Source organism: Ceratotherium simum, chromosome 22 (genome assembly GCF_057802395.1).
Source record: "Ceratotherium simum simum isolate JZ-2026a chromosome 22, ASM5780239v1, whole genome shotgun sequence".
In the NCBI taxonomy this organism is placed as follows: domain Eukaryota; kingdom Metazoa; phylum Chordata; class Mammalia; order Perissodactyla; family Rhinocerotidae; genus Ceratotherium; species Ceratotherium simum.
Genome location: NC_141921.1, coordinates 43,268,923 through 43,291,613, shown reverse-complemented (window position 1 = coordinate 43,291,613; position 22,691 = coordinate 43,268,923). Strand labels below are relative to the sequence as shown.

Below are 22,691 nucleotides of genomic sequence, written 5' to 3'. Positions count from 1 at the left end.
TGTATTTGTATTTTTAGCAACATTAAAGCTGTTCCTTGATGCTATACACGGCAGTCAGTTTAAGATGAAATACATTTACTTGACTCTTTCTGATCTTATTTCTAGGCTTTAGGTGAGCTCTGCGAAACCAAGTTTGGGAAGACACACCCGGTGTGCAATTTGGTAAGTGCCTCCCTGATGGGCTTGCACATTTTCAATGAACTTATAACTAGAAGATATTCCTTAAGTAACATTTTCTGAAAAACGTCTCTTGGAGGACATTTAGAGGTGGGTAACGTGTAGGTGGCTCTCAGCTGTTAAAATTATTGTCCTATATGTTATTTCCTGGGATGAAATTATTTACTTTCTTTTGTGTTTTTTTTTGGATAAGTGTTGTTCAACTAGAATAACAAGTCCTACGGGAAAAATTTACTTGAGTCCTTTGGTAGTATAAGAATAGTTCATTTCAACTCTATCAAAGAGTATCTTGAAACATAAAAATTAAAAGAATATCTTATAAATATGTAGAGGAGTTAGAGGGTTTTCCTCCATCTGAGATCAGAGAATACCAATAAGGATTCTCACATATTTGTGAGCCTTGTGTTTTGGAAGTTAAGTGTCAGCCCTTGTGCTGGCGGCTAAGAACCAGCTGAGCAGGTTGGTGGTCGAGAACTCTCTTCGTCGCATTTTTACCTCTCTCACTGATGTAGCAGCTTGATTTGCCTCTTCCATTTTTTTGCGTAGGTTGCGTCTTTGCCACTGTGGTTGCCTAAATCCTTAAGCCCTGGCTCTGGGCGGGAGCTGCAGAGACTCTCTTATCTGGGGGCTTTCTTCAGCTTCTCAGTCTTTGCGGAAGATGATGTAAGTACAGTGGCCATTTGCACTTGGCTGCTCTTATGTTCAGATTCCTTCCCAGATGCACATTATATGTTGATGGAATTTTTCCCTTTTCTTTCCAGGCTAAAGTGGTTGAAAAATATTTCTCAGGGCCTGCCATTACCCTGGAGAACACTCGCGTGGTTAGCCAATCACTGCAGCATTACTTGGAGCTGGGAAGGGTAGGTGTTTGGAAAATGAATCCAGAGGGTGAATATATCTTCAGTTCTGAAACTTAAAAGCAGCAAAATTATAGGCTAATTATAGCATAATTAAGGTAATTTGGTCCTATCCTGGAAAGGAAATAGCAGAGGCTATTTTATTAAAACTATAACTACTTACCTCCTCCACCTCATGTTCTGTTTTCATGCTAATTATCTTGACACAGTTGAAGATATTCTTCTATTCCTGTTGTAGTCAGGTTCTCCTAAAATGAGTGGATGTGGGAGAAGAGAGACAGTGGGAAGGAGGCTAGCTTTTCTTGAAGTCAAAAAGGAATAATTTTTTAAATGAAGTTTTAATTTTTTTCTTTCTTTTTAAAATAAATTTCAGCAAGAGCTTTTCAAGATTCTGCATAGTATTTTGTTAAATGGTGAAACCCGTGAGGCTGCTCTTGGTTACATGGCAGCTTTCGTCAATGCCAATATGAAGAAAGCACAGATGCAGGTAGGATTCCTAAAGGCTACTTTTATTTATTCCTTAAGTTTATTCATGTCACTCATGTTTATTCAGTACCTACCAGGCATTGTTCTAGGAAATGGAAATACAGTGTTGAACAAGATAGACAAGCTTCCTACTTTTTGGAGCTTAAGTTCTGTAGGGTGAATGAGTAGACATATAAAGATATTATTTCAGACAGTCAGAGAATCTATGAAGCAGATAAAGCAAGGTAGAGGACTTGAGAGTAACCGTGGAGGTACCAGAAGGAAGGTAAGGGAGTGATTTTTAATCTAGTGGCAGGGAAGGCCCCTTTCAGGAGGTGACATTTGATCAGAGACCTGACTCATAAGAAAGAGCCAACCATTGCAAGGCTGAGAAAAGAGCTTTCTAGATACATGTAAGGCACTAAGGTGGGAATGAACTAGCTTTGGAACAAGCCCCACATGCAGGCCTTTGTGGCTGGAGGATAGTGAACAGGAAGAGAACGGCGGGTCATAGGCTAGCGGGGTTAGCAGAGGCTCCATCAGGTTGGGTGGATGTGGTACGAACTATAATGGGAAGACACTGGAGGGTTTTTCAGCAAGGAAACCACTAAATCTGTGGAGAATGGACTAAAGTGGGAGGAGAGGCAGGAGCCAACCGAAGGAAACCGGTTACAAGATTTACGCAGGCACCATTCCTAATGAGGGAGGCTGGTGCCTTGGACTACTTTACCAGAATAGAACACTGAAAAGGACATCCTTCCTGTATTATTAATGAATGAGGTGACATTTCTACTCAGAAGAAGAAAAGCAGAGAGAAGAGCGTGGGCCTGGTATTAGACTGCCTGGGTTTCCAATTGTGCTTCCACCGTTTACTAACAGTGGGACCTTAGACAGTTACTTCTCTGTGCCTCCGTTTCCTCGTTGCTAAGTGGGGATAATAATAGTACCTAACTTGTGGATTTACTACGTGTAAAGCTGTTAGAATAGTGCCTAGTACATAGTGAACACTCAACCAATGTTAACTATCTTTATTGTGGTTGTTATATTATTAACGCAGGACTATGTAGTGCTGTTGGCTAGGGAAACTTAGTCAGGGGGTCACAGTAAAATTAACTGTTCTGATGCTCTTGAGGGGAAATGAAGAGAAAGGAAGCAACGTTTACTGTGTTTCTGTTTACTAATTTTGAGGATCTTAGGCAAATCACTTAAATTCTCTGAGCATTAGTTTCCTCCTCTGTAAAATGTGACTAACAAGATCACTGACTTCTAGGGGCTGTTGTGAAGATTGAGTGAGAGGGTGTATAAAATGCTTTATATATGATTAACACTCAACACATAGCACCTGCTAGTAGAGTGACAATGGTGACAGTATATATGTCCTCTGATTGACTTTAGGATGAAAGTGCGGTCTCCTTTCTTGTAAAGTTGTGCCTAAATTTCTATTCAAATCATTATTTTAAATATTTCCTTTCGTACTCTGCAGACAGATGATAGACTGGTGTCTACAGATGGATGTATGCTGAATTTTCTTTGGGTGCTGCAGCAGCTAAGTACAAAGATCAAGTTAGAGACAGTCGACCCCACGTATATTTTCCACCCAAGGTGTCGGATCACTCTGCCCAACGATGAGACGAGAGTGAACGCAACAATGGAGGATGTGAACGACTGGCTGACTGAACTCTGTGAGTGATATGTTCATTGTTAGTCATTAAAACACTGCCCTTCTATTTTTAAAATTAAATTAAAAATTTTTTTAATTAAAAAAATAGAAGGGGTATACATCCTGTATCAGAAGGATATAGTTGGACTCAGAGCATCATCCCACAGTTGGATTTGACACCAACTGCAGCATCCTGTGTGTCACCTCCCTGCCGCCACCGCCTTGCTCCTGTCCTCCGTCATCAGTGCCAGTTTTCACTGACTCCTCTACCCCTAAAGCTGTGACATCAGACTCGGGCTTCTTTACCTTCCTAAGGTTCACCCTGTGAGGGGTGTGTGTGCAAGGTGGGGATATGTCTAAGGACTTGATTGCTTGTCTTGCTCAGGAAGTCAGCATTACTGATATTTACAAGTCATAACTTTTTTTGTGTGTGTGAGGACAGTCAGCCCTGAGCTAACATGTGCCAATCCTCCTCCTTTTTTTTTTTTTTTTTTTTTTGCTGAGGAAGACTGGCCCTGGGCTAACATCCGTGCCCATCTTCCTCCACTTTATATGGGACACCACCACAGCATGGCTTGACAAGCGATGCGTCGGTGTGCACCCGGGATCCGAACCTGCGAACCCCGGGCCACCGCAGCGGAGTGTGCACACTTAACCGCTTGTGCCACCAGGCCGGCCCACAAGTCATAACATTTTATGGCCAGATTTTACTGGCCAGTACAAAGCTATTTCTGAGTCTTGGTACATTTTAACCAAAGTGTACGCAACATCATAACCAAGAGATTTTAGTGTGCCTTCCATTGTGACCTTCCCTTACATTCCATAGGAAATTTCTTATTCATAGGCTTATGGGATTATCAGGAAAAGAACTTTAATAAATATCATAATAGCAGCTATACTGTCTTCTAGTTAAATATGAGGAGACTAGGTTTTAAAGGGTGCCAAGCTCACCTAGCCTGTTTTTCAGGTCTTCTAAGCCAAATCCAGGGCTCTTTCTGCTCTACCACACTGCCTGGTCACAATTCGTTCTTCTGGATGTTTAATTAGTTTGGTTGCCGTTTCTATTTTTTCTTTTTTTTTTTTGAGGAAGATCAGCCTTGAGCTAACATGCATGCTAATCCTCCTCTTTTTGCTGAGGAAGACCGGCTCTGAGCTAACATCTATTGCCAATCCTCCTCCTTTTTTTCCCCAAATCCCCGGTAGATAGTTGTATGTCATAGTTGCACATCCTTCTAGTTGCTGTACGTGGGACGCGGCCTCAGCATGGCCAGAGAAGCGGTGCATCGGTTCGCGCCCGGGATCCGAACCCGGGCCGCCAGTAGCGGAGCGCATGCACTTAACCGCTAAGACACAGGGCCAGCCCAGTTGCAGTTTCTTATGTTTGTCAGTAGTGAACGAAGCAGTCTAATTCTTTATGAAATTTCTGTTTTCACTCAGGAGACCTGATTTCAGATAAGCCAGGCAGACTCCAGAGTTAGTATCTGGGCTCTTGGGGTCAGGGCCGGGGTTGGGGGAGTTACAGAGTTGTAGAGAAGATCAAGGGGAGTTCTCTAGATAGCAAGCTGCCCAGAGAAAGGCTGGAGCTGAGGAAGACCCTTTCTGAGGAAGGCCCCTTCTGGAGGGAGGGCCTGTGGGAAGGAGGAGGAAGAAGAGAGCCTTCGCTGCTCCAGCTCAGCTGCTTTCCTGGCTAAATGTGGTCGTGACCCAGAGAGGTCCAGAGACGCAGAGGAAGGGAATGCAGAGGAGTAAAGATAGAAGAGACAGAAGAGAAGGAAAGATGGCTCGCAAAGGGAAGTTATGGAAGCTTGTGACAGACAAAATGTATCTGAGAGAGATGATCAGGAAAACAGAAAAGTAGAAATGCAAGAGAAATGGACACCATATTTTATGTTGCAAAAACTCAAAAATAATGATACTGGGTTTGAAAGTGATTCCTAAGTAGGGGGAAAGAATGACTTTGTGTTTTTCCATTTTTGTGTTTAGGTACAATCCCAAAGAATCTGTCGATACTGGGCGTGCTGTTCATTCACCTAAGTGGGCCACATCCAGCTTATGTGGTTGGGTGGTTCACAGGTGCCCCAGTTAAGAAGTTAGAGTTTATAGAGTCTAGAAAGAGAAATTTTTATTTTGTTTGGTTGCCAGTGATTCCTGACAAATTATTATTATCTCTCTAGAAAATGAATTTATCAGGTAGAGATATGCAATAAAAATTAATACAGTAAAAAAGTTCTTATTTGGATTGGCCAAAATCAAATAGACACATAGAATAAATGAATTTAAAATATATATATATTTATAATAAAAATAATAGCAGTGACTTAGTTGTTATATAGGTTTTATATATGCCAATTAAAATTCTCATGAACTATTTCATAGATCTTGATGAATGGATGGTATAAATTTTTTTTTTTTTTTTTTTGGTGAGGAAGATGAGCCCTGAGCTAGCATCCACTGCCAATCCTCCTCTTTTTGCTGAGGAAGATTTTTCCTGGGCTAAGGCTAACATCTGTGCCCATCTTCCTCTACTTTATATGGGATGCCGCCACAGCATGGCTTGACAAGCGGTGCGTTGGTGCGTGCCCAGGATCCAAACCTGCGAACCCTGGGCCGCCGAAGCGGAGCATGCACACTTAACCACTATGCCACCGGGCTGGCCCCTGGTATAAAAATATTTTGAAGGTGTTAGGATTGTTGATCTTTTTCTCCATATTATAAAACATGTTATTTAATGATAGACATTAAAACACTACGGCATTTTTAAATATTATAAAGTTATTCATGGAATAGGATAGAGATTGCATGCTCACCTGGCAGTGGCAGCATCATGATCAGATATACACATTCCAGAAAAATACTTAAACTGTCATAAGGACTAAATATTTGATGAACAGTAAAGTCAGTATTTGATTAATGTTGTTTGAATGAGTAGCTTTTGTTTTTTTTTTTTTTTTTTTTTTTTTTTTTTTTTTTAAAGATTTTATTTGTTTATTTTTCCCCCAAAGCCCCAGTACATAGTTGTCTGTCATAGCTGCACATCCCTCTAGTTGCTGTATGTGGGATGCGGCCTCAGCATGGCTGGAAGAGTGGTGCCTCGGTGCGCACCCGGGATCCGAACCCGGGCCGCCGGCAGCGGAGAGCACGCACTTAACCGCTAAGCCACGGGGCCGGCCCTAGCTTTTGGTATGATCTTGGAATAACAACCTCATAGACTAATAAATTCCATAAGGATCAAACGGTTAAACATGAAAAAATAAATCTAATAAAGAAAACATGAAAAAAAAGAACAGAAGATTTGACCCAGCTGTGAAGGAGAGAGAAATTTATCATGATTTAAGAAATAAAGACAATATGTATATATCTTAATATATAAACACACCTTGTATAGAGTGAGACAAAATGAAGACGTAAAATGAAAGAATGGAGGGAAATATTTGTCACATAATTCATAAAATTATACCATTCAAAATACAGAACTGTTATAAATGTGTAAGGCCAAAAGTAAATTCTTCCAAAAGACAGTTTTCTTTTAGTATATGTCATAGGAAATAAAATATACTTGTAGGAAAAAATATGTATACTTCTAGGAATTAAGTACAAATTGAAAGAAATTCAGGTACCATTATATAACTATAAATTATCCAAAAACAAAATGATAAGATAGAATGAATGTTTGTGAAGAAATAGATGGCATTTAATCAATTTATTTAGTCTACCTAAAGTGAATTCTGGGAATTCATCACAGAAATTGTAATACTAATTCTCAATAATTTCACTTTCTGGAATATGCTTCCAAAGCTAGGGAGGTGAGGGAGTCATATTTTTATATATATATATATATAATTCTTTTTTTTTTTTGCTGAGGAAGTTTTGCCCTCTGCTAACATCTGTGCCAGTCTTCCTCTATTTTGTATGTGGGACGCTGCCACAGCATGGCAGACAATGAGTGGTATAGGTCCACGCCCAGGAACCAAACCCAGGTCACTGAAGTGGAGTGCACCAGTCCTAACCACTAGGCCACAGGGCTGACTCCAGGAGTAATTTTTTATACATAGATCCTCCTAGAGAAAAATTAGAAACAATGAATATGCCCAAAAGTAGAGAAATGGCTATGGAATTTGTAGCTTATTAACACAGTCTAATACCATTTTGAGATTTAAAATGATGTTTGTGGAGCCAGCCCTGGTGGCCTAGTGGTTAAATTCAGTGTGCTCTGTTTTGGCAGCCTGGGTTCAGTTCCTGGGCGCGGACCTACACGACTCATCTCTGAGTGGCCCTGCTGTGGTGGCAGCTCACATACAAAAAGAGGAAGATCGACAGCGGGTGTTAGCTCAGGGCAAATCTTCCTCAGCAAAATAAATAAATAAATGAATAAATAAAATGATATTTGTAACCTGTGTTGAATAATGGAAATGGTTATATAAAATACATTAGGAAGATACATCACAAAAGATTGTTGGTGTTCATCTATGTAAACACTTAATCAGATGGGGCAGAATACTTGGTCGTTAAATGGAGCTTACAGGAATTCTGTTTTTCTTATAACATTACTTAAGTCTATAATTTTTAAAAAGTGTCTTTAAACTTCTTGAAAATTCAAATGTAATTTTGTCTTCTGAATTGTGATTTAGTCATGTAATAGATTTTATTTAGAGGATTATGTTATTTTTCCTAGATGGAGATCAGCCTCCTTTTTCTGAGCCGAAATTCCCTACAGAATGCTTCTTTCTTACCCTGCATGCCCACCACCTGTCTATTCTGCCGAGTTGCCGTCGCTATATCCGAAGACTCCGGGCCATCCGGGAGCTCAATAGGTATGTGCATGATGCCACGTCTTGAGATTGCTTGAGTCACCACTTGTTTTTGTGAGCAAGCAGTTCCATTGTGACCAGTAGATTTGAATGTGGTGGGTATGTATGTTATGGTGCACCATCTGCCTCCACTACCACATCCGTGTTCCTCAGTTGACCAGAGTGCTTAACATAGTAAAGTGACCCAAACTTTGGTTTCTTAGAGTTCTTAACCCTTGGTATGTAGTTACTATAGACTTCCATTAACTTCTACTGGGCATGGTATTATCAGGAGGCATTTTAAAGGATCTCTTGGGTTCCAGACATACCCCTCCTTCCCTGGACTGTGAAACAGTAATTCTGGTTTCCCTTGATAAAAGATCATTTACTCCCCCCAACAAGTAATTCATTTTTTTTGCATGTTGTCCTGTGGCATGTAGAGTCCAAAATGGCTGGATAGTAGCCTCAATTTCCAATTCATTAGCACCATTGTTGTTTTTCTTAATCTAAGCATTTCTCCCCATGTACCAGCACCTCTAAACAAACAAAAGTCACAGGAACAGGAAGCAAACATTTTTTTGAACAGGTCATCTGGGATAATAACAGAGTGGCCACTTCCACCTTTTGGTCCAGGACTGGTGTAGTCTGGCCATGACAGAAGGTGTGTCATATCTATATCTATATCCACCTTGCTAAAATATTAATTCTAATAGTTATTCTGTAGATTCCTTAAGATTTTCTTTCTACACATAATCATGTTGTCTGTAAATGATGACAGTTTCTTTCTTTCTTATGCATTTTTTTTTCATGCCTTAGTGCCCTGGCCACAATTCCTACTACAATCTTGGATAGAAATAACCTTGAAATTTCTCTTATTCCAATTAATGGGAGAAAGCTTTTTTGTATATCCTCTGTTGTCAGATTAAGAAAGTTCCCTTTTATTTCTAGTTTTTAAAAAGTTTTTTCTTCTTCACAAGAGTTGAATTTTTTTTAATACTTTTTCCATTTCTATTGAGGAGATCAGATGTTTATTTCCTCCTTTATTCTGTTAATGTGGTTGAATTGTATCAATTGGTTTCTTATATCAAATCAATCTTTCATTCTTGGAATAAACTCAACTTTTATATTATATTATTTCTTTTGTATCTCACTGGATTTCAATTTGCTAATACTCTATTTAGGATTTTTGAGTCTATGTTCAAAAGAAAGGCTGGCCTATAATTTTCAATTCTTGTTAAGTCCTTCCCAGATTTTGGTATCAACTTTATGCTTGCCACATAGAATGACCTGAGGAATGTTCTCTCTTTTTATATTCGTGTGTGTGTGTGTGTGTGTGTGTGGGTGTGAGTGTGTGAGGAAGACTGACCCTGAGCTAACATCTGTTGCCAATCTTCCTCTTTTTACTTGAGGAAGACGGTCCCTGAGCTAACGTCTGTGCCAATCTTCCTCTACTTTGTATATGGGACACTGCCACAGCATGGCTTGATGAGTAGTGCATAGGTCTGTGCCCAGGATCCGAACCCATGAACCCCAGGCCACGGAAGCAGAGTGTGCAAACAACCACTATGCCACCGGGCCAGCCTCTCTCTTTTTATATTCTTTGGAAGAGTTTATTATATAAGAATTATGTTATTTCTTCCTTAAATATTTAGAAAAATTCACTGATGAACCTGTCTGGGCTTAGAGTTTTCTATGTGGGAAGGTTTTTAATTATGTATTTTATTCAATTAATAGATATAGGACTATTTAGATTTTTATTACATCTTATGTCAGTTTTCCCATGATATCTATAAAGTTTCAAAATTGTTAGGCATAAAATTATTCATAATACCCTCTTTTTATCATTTTAATGTCTGTAGGATCTTTATTATTTCCTTCTACTTTCTTTTAGTTTAATTTGCTTTTTTTTTTTTTTTTTTTTTGCTGAGGAAGATTTGCCCTGAGCTAACATCTGTTGCCAGTCTTCCTCTTTTTGTTTGAGGAAGATTCGCCCTAAGCTAACATCTGTGTCAGTCTTCCTCTCTTTTGTGTATGGGTCGCTGCCACAGCATGGCCACTGATGAGTGGTGTGGGTCCACGCCCAGAAACTGAACCTGAGCCGCTGAAGAGGAGCGCACCAAACTTGACCACTAGGCCACGGGGCCATCCCCTTAATTTGCTTTTCTGTCAATGTTTCTATTGCCTCTTGAGATTGATACTTAAATCATTTATTTTCAGTCCTTTCTTATACAGTCAGCCCTCCATGTCTGTGGGTTCCTCTTCCATGGATGGATATGAGCATTCTCAGATTTGGGTATCCAAGGGGGGGGTGGTCCTGGAACCAATCCCCTGGGGATACCAAGGGATAGCCGTCTATGCATTTAAGGCTGTTCAGTTTCCCTCTAAGCATGGCTTTAGCTGCATCCCTCATTTTTGGTGTGTCATTTTTTTTTATGTATATATAATTGATATATAACATTATATTAGCTTCACATGTACAATGTAATGATTCGATATTTGTGTGTATTGTGAAATGACAACCACAATAAATCTAGTTAATATCCATCATCATATATAGTTATAATTTTTTTTTCTTGTGATGAGAACTTTTAAGATCTACTCTTATGAACTTTCAAATATGCAATACAGTATTATTCACTGTACTCACCACGCTATACATTACATCCCTGTGACTTATTTATTTTATAACTGTAAATTTGCACCTTTTGGCCGCCTTCACCCATTTGGCTCATCCCCCCACCCCAGCTCTGGCAACCACCAGTCTCTTCTTTGTATCTAGGAGCTCGGGGTTTTTTTGTTTTTTTTAAGATTCCACAGATAAGTGAGATCATATGATATTTTTCTTTCACTGTCTGACTTATTTCACTTAACAATGCCCTCAAGATCCATCCATGTTGTTGCAAATGGCAAGATTTCACTCTTTTTTAAGGCTAAATAATATTTCATTGTATGTATATACCACATTTCTTTATCCATTCATCCATCAGTGGACACTTAAGTTGTTTGTATGTCTAGGCTGTTGTAAATAATGCTACACTGAACATGGGGGTGCATATATTTTTTCAAATTAGTGTTTTTATTTTCTTCAGATAAATACCCTGGAAGTGGAATTGCTCAATCATAAAGTAGTTCTAATTTTAAACTTTTGAGAACCTCTGTACTGTTTTCCACAGCGGCTGCACCAATTTACATTCCCACCAGCAGTGCACAAGGGTTCCCTTTTTTCCACATCTTCACCAACACTTGTTATTTCTTGTCTTTTTGGTAATTGTAACTGGTGTGAGGTGATATCTCATTTTGTTTTTTGATTTGCGTATCCCTTGTGATTAGTGATGTTGAGCACCTTTTGGTATGTGCTATTTTATTGTTCAGTTTAAAATATTTTCTAATTTTTATTATTTCTTGTTTGACCTGTGAGTTATATAAACATATATTGCTTCAATTCCAGATTCCTGGGGAATTTGTCCATTTTCTTGTGTTGTCGATTTCTAGCTAAATTCTGTTGTGGTTGAGAAGACATATTCTGATTTGTGTCCTTTGAACTTTATTGAGATTTGCTTTATAGCCTAACATTTACCTTAGTAAATGTTCCATATAGGCCTGAAAAGAATGTGCTTTCTGTATTGTTCCTTGCAGTGTTTCACATATGTGAATTAAGTTCAGTTTGTTCATCTTCTGTTTGAATTTTCTTTATATCTGCTGATTTTATCAGCTTATAAAATCAGTTATTGAGAGAGACTTATAAAAATTTCAAACTATGATTGTGGGTTTGTCTGTTTCTTTGTCCTGGAATGGATGCTGTCCTGGGATCCTGTCATGCCCACTCACCTTGCAGGATACATTTCAACGGTACCGTCTGCCACCTTCACTCCCAGCCTACAGTGGACAGTTACTGTTGTGCTTTTTAGAGATGATGGTGTTCCCCTCACCCGTGTATTTTTCAATGCTGTGATACAAGAAGTGTCCTCTAGGACATAGTTGCAGTGTGTGTGTGTTTTGGGAAGGCGGTTATCTGAGCTAGTCATGTATCGTAAATCTATATTAATATTCCCAGCTTCGTAAGTTTTGGATTCCTTCCTCTGAGTTATATCAAGACAACTCAGCTTCGTTCAGAATAGGTCACTGTCAATTCCAAGTTTCACTCAGCTAGCTGGGCACACAGTTAGATCTCTTGCAGCTGCTCAGGATAATGTTGATTGCAGAAACTCTGGTAGATGTAATCATGTCAATGAAGTTAGCCCTACATAGAAATATGTTAGCATGTTCCTCTCTTGCTGATCAAGCATCTTCCGAATCCATTTCCACACATACTGCCACATTTCTGTCCCTACATAGGTAGCAGGTAGAATAATGGTGTCCTAAAGATATTCACATCCTAGTCCCCGGAGTTCCCTCTTTACATGGTAAAAGAGACTTTGCAGATGTGATTGAGTTTAGGATCTTGAGATGGGGAGATTTTCCTGCATTATCTAGGTGGACCCAATGTATCACAAGGATCCTTATAAGAGGGAGGCAGGAGGGTCAGAGTGAGAGAAGGAAATATGATGACAGAAGCAGATGTCAGAGTGATGTGAGTTCACAAGCCAAGGAATGCGGGTGAGCTCTAGAAGCTGAAAAGGGCAAGGAAATGTTCCCTAGAGCCTCCAGAAGGAACGCATCCCTGCTGACCCATTTTAGACTTTGACCTCCACAACTCTGTAGTTATGTTGTTTCAGGCCACTAAGTTTGTGATAATTTGTTTCAGTAGCAATAAGAAACTAATATACACATTAGCAAATCTTACCTTTTTTTTTTTTCCTTCGAATATGTGCTTCTCCTGTGTGTGACTTTGTAATTGGCCCATAAGGATGGTCATTGATCTCACTCTAATTATGGTTCTAGAGGCAATGAAGTATGATAGTTGGAACCTAAGGGAAATTGGCATCATTCTGCAATGTAACTACCTCAGGTGCGATCATTGCGGGAGCTGCTTCTGCTAGCAAGGGAGGCTCAGGGGTTCTCGGTATTTGGGTACTTCGAGTCATCAAATTCTCCCAGACTCCTCCATTTGAAGTCTTGGACTCCTAGTCTTTGCTCCAACTTTCAGATAAGAGACCCAGTAAGGTTATGAATTCAGTCCATATTATGATTTGCTACTTCGTGAGACCAGACTCTACTTTGTGGTCATCTTAGAAACTCCCTGGTTCATTGACTTTCCTTTGAGGTGAGCTTTTCAAATCTTGAGCCTGTCATTTTATTCTGTAAGCTCTCCAGCATAGTTAGAAGTAGCCACTCCATCTCTGCATTCCAGGAGATCACTGGTGATCATTTATGCATCTCTTTTTCCATGAGAGCCTTGGGCTACCAGTGTTCTGTCCTCAAATGCTAACTGAGTCTTTACCACTTTCACACTAGCCCCGTTAAAGAAGTAATCCGAGAGGCCCTCTTTTCTTGAGGGCCTGTTACCTGTAAACTCTTGTGGTGCCAATAAGCATATAGGTAGGTCTTTATATTAGTTTCCTATTGCTGCTGCAATAGATTACCACACAACCTTTGTGACTCAAAACAACATAAATTATCGTCTTACAGTTCTGAAGGTCGGAAGTCCTAAAATTACGGCTGCGTGCCTTCTGGAGGCTCTAGGGAAGAATCTCTTTCCTTGCCTTTTCCAGCTTCTAGAGACCGCCTACATTCTTTGGCTCATGTCCCCATTCCTCCATTTTCAAAATCAGCAGCATAGCATCTTCAGCTCTCCTTCTCTCTGACCTCTGCTTCAGTTGTCACATCTCTTTCTCTTATTCTGACTCCTTCTTTTCTCTTAGAAGGACCCTGTGATACATTGGGCCCACCCAGACAATCCAGGATAATCTCTCTATCTCAAGGTCCATACCCTTAATAACATCTGCACAGTCCCCTTTGCTGTGTAAGGTGACATATTCACAGGTTCTGAGGATTAGGATGTGACATCTTTGGGGGGCTGGGCATTATTCTGTCTGCCATACTTATGTTCCTGTTGTAGACAGAAGAATCCAATTTATGTGGGATAAGCAGAAAGAGGATTATTAAAGGTTACTATTTGGTTTGTTGAATCATTGGAATGGCTGGAAAAGCGGACTCCTAGAGCTCTGCTTTGAACCTGGGCTGGCAGGAAGCTGCTTCAGGCTTCAGCCTGACAGTAGAGCCTCTGCCACCACTTCAAGCAAAATCCCTCCACCTCTGTGCTTCCAGAAGAATCATGTGGCTGCCACTTCACAGTATTCACTTCTGCCTTCAGTGAAGATTCACCTCTGGGTAGAAGCTAGGTCATGTGCAGAAATGCTGGCAGCAAGGGAGTCTGCGAAATGTAGTTTTAAAGAACTTAACCTGTAGTTTTCTACACAATGTCTTAATAGAAAGGGGTTGAAATAGTGTTAAATGAGCCAGTCTTTAAAATATGCAGCATATTATGTGATCAGGGAAGACTGCCTTGCTGACAGGTGATATTTGAGCAGATACCTGAAGAGAGTGAAGGAACAATCCACAAAGACAATCTCAGAGAACAGTGTTCCAAACAGAGGAAAGATTGTAAAAGAAAAGAGGAAATGCCGTTAGTAGAGTAGCCTATTGTTTTGGGTAATTGAGTAGGCTTAGTAACCTCGAATTTTCATGAGACTTCTTTTTCTTCCTCCCAGAAAATCAGGGAACAATGTATTTCCTTCCAAAAGAGATTACTATATTTCATCAAATCTAAAGTGCCATCAATTTTAAGACATCGTTATTTTAGGAACCAGTAAGAAAGAAAAGTGCTGCCAATTAAAACATAACTTGCCATTTGATTGTAATGATTTTAGTGATGCTAAAATGGAGGGGGGAATGTTTGTCTGAGAGTCAATGAAATGGTCAAAATGAATAGATAAGATGGATGATAGATCTGTATGTTTTCTTTCATTTGACTGTTAGCCTTTGATTTCAGAACTGTGGAAGATTTGAAAAATAATGAAAGCCAGTGGAAAGATTCCCCACTGGCAACTAGACACCGCGAAATGCTGAAGCGCTGCAAAACTCAGCTTAAGGTTTGTATAGTTAATTGGAATAATTGTAGACCAGCCTCATAATAGTAATTTTCCCGCCAGAGTGTGTGCCGTGAGTGAGCAGTTTAGTGTCCTTATTTTTTCTTCATTATTCTTTTCCCCAAAACTAAAATGATACATTTAAAAACTTGATACTCTGCATGTATCTATATATAATATTTAATTCTCAGGACTGAATATGCATATGCTTATGCCAATGACAATATGAATTCTTAATGGATTTTGTCATCCTCAGTTTAACATCACCTTACCTTGTGCAAGATCCTCCCCATCTACTACCCCCCGACCCTGCACCCCAAAACACATGCATATCCAGCCACACATTTTCATGATGTTTGACGAAGTGGATTTGTGGTAGTAGAAGAATCTCTTTCCTTTGCCCCTCATTCTTCATTTTTAATTGAAAATGATCTAACACACAACCTAACTATAGATGGAAAGATTTCTGCTTATGAGACATAGCTAAAAACAAATGCTGTCTGAAGTTGTAAAAGGAAAGCATAGATAGCAAATGTATGCATTTTTCTTATGTTTATGTTCAAATTATAAAGCTGAATGTTAGCTGGTCATGTTTTCTGTTGATTAGTAGGGTGATATGTGGAAATTTTACCTGACTTAGATTTCTGGTACAAGTTAAGATTTCAGTTTTATGTACTAATAGACTAGACGTCTTCAAAATGTGGCATAAACCAGGGGCTCTTACCTGAGGTCTGTAGACCCCCTAACTACTCCGTAGCTCTGTTTCAAGGAGTCTATAAACTGTTTAAATGTATATGTCACTGTGTGTGCATGTGTGTGTTTAATTCTCACAGCGATCCGCTAAGGTAGGTGTTAGGTCCTTGGTGGACGAGCATTTTGCCCAAGGGCAGCTCATAAGTGGTAACCTGGAATTCAGGTGCAGATTTGTCTGGCTTTTTCCCACTAACTATCTCTTACTCCCAAAGGGCCTCCCTGTCAACTCCCTCACCCCCCAACCAAGTTATTTAAATATGACAGTAATAACCTGCCTTTGAGTACTAACTGTGTGCTAGGCTTGGTGCCCAGTGGTTTGCATGGCATACCTTTTGTTTTTCTTAGAACAAAGAAAGCTCTTGACATGCAACCAGCATCCTATTATAGCTAGTTAGAGATGAAGCTCTCGAAGCTCTAGAACCTAGACTTCCAGCTCCTGGCCCATTCCCTGCCAAGTCACACTGCAGGTACTCAGCTGCCGACTAACCTATGGGTGGGGACATACCTACTTCCACAGAAACTGGTACGATGCAAGGCCTGTGCTGACGCTGGTTTACTTGACGAGAGCTTCCTGAGAAGATGTCTGAATTTTTATGGCCTTCTCATTCAGCTGTTGCTCCGCATCCTGGACCCTGCCTACCCCGAGTGAGTGTGTTCTTTCCGCTTTACATCGTCATCTGTACTCGTCTGGGCTGCGTTGTCTTTTTGGTTCTTCAAAGTCAGTAACTAAAACCAAAACCCTTACTTTATCAAGAATTCATTTTTCAATTTCCAGATTGTACTTATGTAGACTATGAAATTAGTACTATTAATAAATATTTTCCCTGTAATTAATTATAGTAATAAGGGAGTGTCGACACCTGTTATTTTAATTTTGACATAGTGCTTTTTAAAAATTGGCTATAAAATCTTTGATTGATAGAAAAGTAAATCTATAAATTGGAAGCTAAAAGCGGGAGATAATAGGATATTAGGCCCTCCTAAGCACTGGGTGCAGGAAAATACCTAGCCAATTCAGAGCATGAGCTGAGAACATTGTTGATCTCTTTATCATCAGCTGGACATCTCCTCCAGGCAGCCATTTTTATTTTATTTATTATTATTTTATTGTTATTATGAAGTCTCTGGATCATGACGTTGGTGAGGTTGGCACAAGCTCTCTGCAGGAGTGGAAAGTATTTAAAGTACATGTGTAGCTCTGTTGTCTCAAACAGTTTGAGTTGCATAAAATGACCAAATATGACCCTTTTATTTCCTTCCCATTTTATTTATTGCATTAACCTTAACAGGAAATCAAGGAAAGGAAAAACATTTCATGCACACCCTAGCATATCCACTGAATTCATTATTCACTGTGCTTTGCCTCTATACTTTTTACATACTTGTATTATAGGATGAGATTTTTCCCCAAGTAAAATACTCATTTGTAATGGTAGTATAACATTCCTTGTAGTTCGATATGCCATAACAACGTTTTGTAACTTGTGCTTTTATTCTCTGACAGTGTAACACTGCCTTTAAATTCAGACGTCCCCAAGGTATTTGCAGCATTGCCTGAGTTTTATGTAGAAGATGTTGCTGAATTTTTATTTTTTATTGTACAGTAAGTGCCTTTAACGTATTGCATAATTCTAATATGTTTTTATATGTAAGGTGTATGTCATATTATGAACTATATTGCAAACCTCCATTTTGTTTAACTCCTTTAACTGAGTGCTTCCTGGAGACTAGAAAAATAAACCCAACTGTAGCACCAAGCCGATTCCAATAATGTCTCCAAGACAGAAGCAGGATTAACAATGCTGATAATACGTATTCTGTAAAAATTGAGTTGAATTTCTAACAATTGAGTATGTGTTCCTGAGAAGCAGAAGGAGCAAATGGTTTATAAATCACTGAGTGAACATTCAAAAGCCAAAAATACCCATGTCTATATTTTGTACCAAAATTCTTCTCAATTGTAATATTGGAGAAAGCTTGCAAAGGAATGCTTTGAGTTTTAACTGATATTTGAGATTGTTTTTAAATTAAAACAACTCCATCAAAAATTTTTTAAAAGTCTTTTTGGTAGTGGAGATCTTTTGTGAAACTCACCTTATAATTTAATCATAGCTTTGGTTTACTTTCTGAAATATAACATGGTATGGCCAATAGATGTGATGGGTTTTAAATCTATCTAGTTATAATGGAAACAGTCACTTTAAACTCAGCAAGTTAAAGGGAATTTAGTATCCTGGCTCCTAGACCTGTTTGCCCCCTTTCCCACTAATGACACCAACATTCCCCCAGGTTGAGTCTCTCAGAGCTTTATTTCTTGCTCTTCTCGCCTCTTCAGATACTCTCCTCAGGTGCTTTATGAGCCCTGTACTCAGGATATTGTAATGTTCCTCGTTGTGATGTTGTGCAACCAGAACTACATCCGAAATCCATATCTCGTGGCCAAACTGGTAGAAGTCATGTTTATGACCAACCCTGCTGTTCAGCCACGAACCCAGAAGTTTTTTGAAATGATTGAGAACCATCCTCTCTCCACCAAATTGTTGGTCCCTTCCCTGATGAAGTTTTATACAGGTAGGTTCCTTGGTACACAGGTAGGCCACGTTGTCCAAAGCCAGTCGACGAAGTTACTCCAGTTACTGTTACCTAATATCCTGATGTCCACTTATAAGTATAACCTACTAACCCACTGCCAGCAGAGCATGTACTGTTGGTTATTTTTCCCCTGAGTTGTGGAAACACTGCGTTGACCATTCCATATAGTGGTCCCTGATGATTCAGCATGATCCATTGAAAGTCAGATGGGTAACACTGAGATCCAGGTGGCATCAACAGCACAAGTTGATGTTTTTATCTGAAATTACCTGGTTCATTTTAACTTTGAACTTATAGCATTAGTTGCACAATACCTTCCTATAACCCAGAGTTTCAAAACTATGGGTAAAACAGGGAGCTTGTTAAAAATGCTTATTCTTAGGGACCCTACTCAAACCAATGGAATCAGGATCTCTGGGAGTCTGCACTCGTTAACTAATTCTACTCATTTATGAGTGCCTACTTTTTGCCAGGCACTGAAAACACATCACACACCCTGCAACGAGGTGCTCCTCTTCTGGTTGAATTGTATTCCAAATTTTCATTTTTAACTGGGCTTTTGAGCTACAAATGTGTTTTCATAAAGCTAATCACCTATGGAGCCTATTCACCTGTCTTCTACCATTGTACAAATGGAACATTTCCCCTCCAGTTTATGTATTTCTCAGGAATGGAGGTGTATCTTGTCTGTCTTCTTATCTTCTGTTGAACCTAGCACATTATGGGCACTGAGTAAGTGCATGGCATTTAGTAGAATGTATTCGTCGTGCCCTTGGAAGAACCGCTGGCCGCCTGGAGCACAGTCTGTTGCTGTTCACAGCAGCAACATCATTTTGAGGATTACTCTGTGTTCCGTGACAACCATCCCTTCCCTGTCAACCAAGACGTGCTCCTGCTTGTTTTGGGCTGGTGCTGTCATCTCTGTCTTCACTTCTAAGGGTTCCAAGAATCTGTCTGCCTTCTTTCCCCTTTGTCACTATTATTTTGTGGCGTCTTCTAAGAGTTTCTGTCCTTCCCTCGGCCTGCCTATATCCTCTTAAACCTAAAGCAAGTACATGAGGCCTTTGAAGTTTTGTAACATCCTCACTTTGGCCAAAGCAGAGCACTCCTGGGTAAAAGGCCCCTTCTTGGCTCCCCAGTTCTCCTCTTTTATCTCTTAGCCCTGGTAGGAAAGGACCACGTGTTGTTCAGGTACAATGGTGCATTATATATATGGTGCCTTGCACATATCAGGCATAGTTGAATTGAAGATAATTCTGCATTTCTTTTTTTTTTTTTTTTTTTTAAGATTTTATTTATTTATTTTTACCCCCCAAAGCCCCAGTAGGTAGTTGTATGTCATAGTTGCCCATCCTTCTAGTTGCTGTATGTGGGACGTGGCCTCAGCATGGCTTGACAAGCGGTGTGTCGGTGCGTGCCTGGGATCCGAACCTGGGCCGCCAGCAGTGGAGCCCGAGCACTTAACCGCTAAGCCACGGGGCCAGCCCTGCATTTCTTAAAATAACGATGACGTACCTCTTTTCACCTGTCAGATTTACTTTTAAGATGAGACTACCTAGTGCTAACATGGTTGTAGAGAAAAGCTTATTTCATCCCCCTGATAGCTATTGTGCAGAATTAGTACTAGGAAACTCTGTGAGGCCGGCCCCGTGGCTTAGCGGTTAAGCGCGCGCGCTCTGCTGCTGGCGGCCCGGGTTTGGATCCTGGGTGCACCCAGGCACCGACGCACCACTTCTCCGGCCATGCTGAGGCCATGACCCACATACAGCAACTAGAAGGATGTGCAGCTGTGACATACAACTATCTAATGGGGCTTTGGGGGAAAAAAGTAAATAAATAAAATCATAAAAAAAAAAAAGAAAAAGAAACTCTGTGAGAATGTAAATTGATAAAGCCTTTCTGCAAGGCAGTTTGGCAGTCCACACCTAAAAGCCTTAAAAATGTTTATATCCTATATATCAGTCAAGGTCCAGTCAGGAAAACAGAAACATACCAGTTATATTAGTAGGGAGAATTTAATATAAGGAACTTGTCAAATAGGTATTGGGAGACAGAAAATGCAAGTAGGAATCTTGGGTAACACAGATTATAGGTGCAGGAAACAGCCATCATCTGTCCCTGGGACTGGGGATCCAAGGGAAGAGGCTGGGGTTATTGGAATCTAGCAGCTCAAATGAGGACTTGGACAGAATTGGGACCCAGGCCTCTAGAGAAGGACACTGGCCGGCTGGTGCTGGTGTCTCTGAGGTCATGCAGGGTTGCAAGGTTGCTCGTCCTGTGAGTGTGGAAGCAGGCTGGAAACTGGAACCAACTGCTGCTGCTGGGATGGACAATCATTGCTGACAGGAACACAAGCCAACCAGAGATCCAAGTCCCTTCTCCCTCAGTTTTCCAGTTCTCCTGCAGCGCACCCTGTTGACAAACCTAACAGGGCTTGTGGGCAAAGAGAGTCCTAGCCGCGGCATCACAAAGCCAAGTATAAAGAAGGGTAGATTTGGGGCTAAGAGACAGCAGCTAAATGACTAGCACACCCTCTTACATCTAAACTTAATTTCTAGTAATCTATTGTATGGGAATAATTATAAATGTATGTAAACATTTATAACAATATTCACTGCAGCGTTGTTTATGATGAGTGTAGCGAAAATATTTAAAACAATTTAAATTTCTGCCAGTTGTGGCTAAATTAAGTAAATTATAGTTTATCCATACAGTGGATCTATACGAGCCATGAAAAATAATGTGGCTTACATTACGTGGTTAACTAATAAAAAGTAAAAAAAAAATGCCAAGTAATGAAACAATATCTAAAGTATGACCACATTTTGGTACAAATATATATGATAGAAAAAGGTATAGAAGAATATATACTAAAGTATTAACAGTGAGTTTGTTATTTTTGAGCGGTAGAATTGTGAATAGTTTAATTTCTTTTTTTAAGAATTATCTGAACCTCTTAATTATTCTTCAGTAAACATGTATTGTTAGTATTAAAAACAAAAAATGTTTAGTTAAATGCATTTTGTACTCAGTTAGTGCCCTGGGCCTGTCACTGTGGCTCCAGGATAAAGGACAGGGGTATGTGTAGGCATGTGGAATAGGGCTGGGCCTGGTGGAGCCCTATGGGTAAGCAGGGGCTGGGTGTGGGTGGTGTCCTCCATTTCCCCTTTGCCGCCAAGCAGTGTGCCCTCTGGCCCTGGACCACCTCTGTAGTCATGGATAGATGATACCCATGCTGATAATAGCCACGACTTATTGAGTACTTACTAATCCTTTCACTTAATCCCAGCAGGAGTCCTCAAGATGGGTGCTATAAATATCTCCATTTTACAAATGAGGAAACTGAAGCTTAGAAAGGTCAAGAAGCTTGCTGAAGGTCAGCAGCTAGCGAGGGGCAGTAACCTCAGCAGTTGGACATCAGCACAGGTGCTCCTGACGGCTGAGCTGTTCCTCCTCTGGTTACCTGGGCCCGAGGGAGCCCACAGCGGGGCATCACAGACACTCCCCACATGTCCATCAAGTCCATGTTCAGTCTCGCTGCTTTAGGTCCTGACTCCTGAACATGTCTGACTCTCAGACATGAATTAGAGATGGATATGGAACCAAGCGCCTCTTTCACACCCCCAGAGAGTATTCTAGCTTAGAAAATTCTAAGATCAAATTTTTGTTTCAAACATAAAATTAAGTTTCGAAATAAGAGTATTTTATTTGTATCACAGCAGTCAGTTCCTTAAGGACCAGCTCTCAAAACCTGGCTACTCAGAACCTCAGAAAACACATAACCAAGACTTATTTCAAGACTATCCTCTTCCCCAAGCTGATCTGAATCAGCAAAGCCAGCGTTAGCCAAAGCAGATTCAATCACTAATTAAACAAATATTTATGAAGTTCCTACTGTGTGTCGGCGCTGGTTTTGCTGCTGGGGCCTAGCGGTGAAGATGCCAAAATCCAAGCCCTCGTGAGTCAGGCATTCTAGTTGAGAGACAGACACCAAACCAATAAGTAAGATACTTTCAGATAGTGAGTGTGGGACGAGGGCATGGTGCTACTTTAAGACGCGTAGACAGGGAAAATCTCTGAGGAGGTGACTTTGGAGTAACATTGAAAATGAGACAAAAGAGTGAACCATAAGAAGATCTCAGCCACAGCATGGTAGGAAGAGGGCAGCAAGTATAAAGGCCCCGAGGCCCATGGCAGCTTAACGAATCAAGCAAGAAGGCAGCAAGAAGACCTGCAAGGTGGGAGCACAGTGAGTGAGGCGGATAGTGAGGTCAGCAGAGGTCTAGTTCATTTCAGGCATCTTAGAGCTTTGTTGTTAGTACTGTTGAGTCAATTCTGACTCCTAGTGACTCTGTGTCCAGCAGAGCAGAAC

At 40.3% G+C, this 22,691-nt stretch overlaps 1 protein-coding gene across 3 annotated transcripts in view; it reads left to right on the top strand.

Annotated features, from left to right (window-relative positions):
- UBE4B (ubiquitination factor E4B) overlaps positions 1 to 22,691 on the top strand; it is a 133,978-nt gene that overhangs the window by 89,574 nt on the left and 21,713 nt on the right. For all 3 annotated transcript variants that reach the window (XM_004425560.3, XM_087446842.1, XM_004425562.3), the window contains 10 exons: positions 106 to 162; positions 724 to 840; positions 939 to 1,037; positions 1,408 to 1,521; positions 2,983 to 3,181; positions 7,832 to 7,970; positions 14,878 to 14,977; positions 16,245 to 16,372; positions 17,232 to 17,330; positions 18,063 to 18,298. In XM_004425560.3, the coding sequence (XP_004425617.1) occupies positions 106 to 162; positions 724 to 840; positions 939 to 1,037; positions 1,408 to 1,521; positions 2,983 to 3,181; positions 7,832 to 7,970; positions 14,878 to 14,977; positions 16,245 to 16,372; positions 17,232 to 17,330; positions 18,063 to 18,298 (1,288 nt within the window). The remainder of the gene's footprint in view (positions 1 to 105; positions 163 to 723; positions 841 to 938; positions 1,038 to 1,407; positions 1,522 to 2,982; positions 3,182 to 7,831; positions 7,971 to 14,877; positions 14,978 to 16,244; positions 16,373 to 17,231; positions 17,331 to 18,062; positions 18,299 to 22,691) is intronic.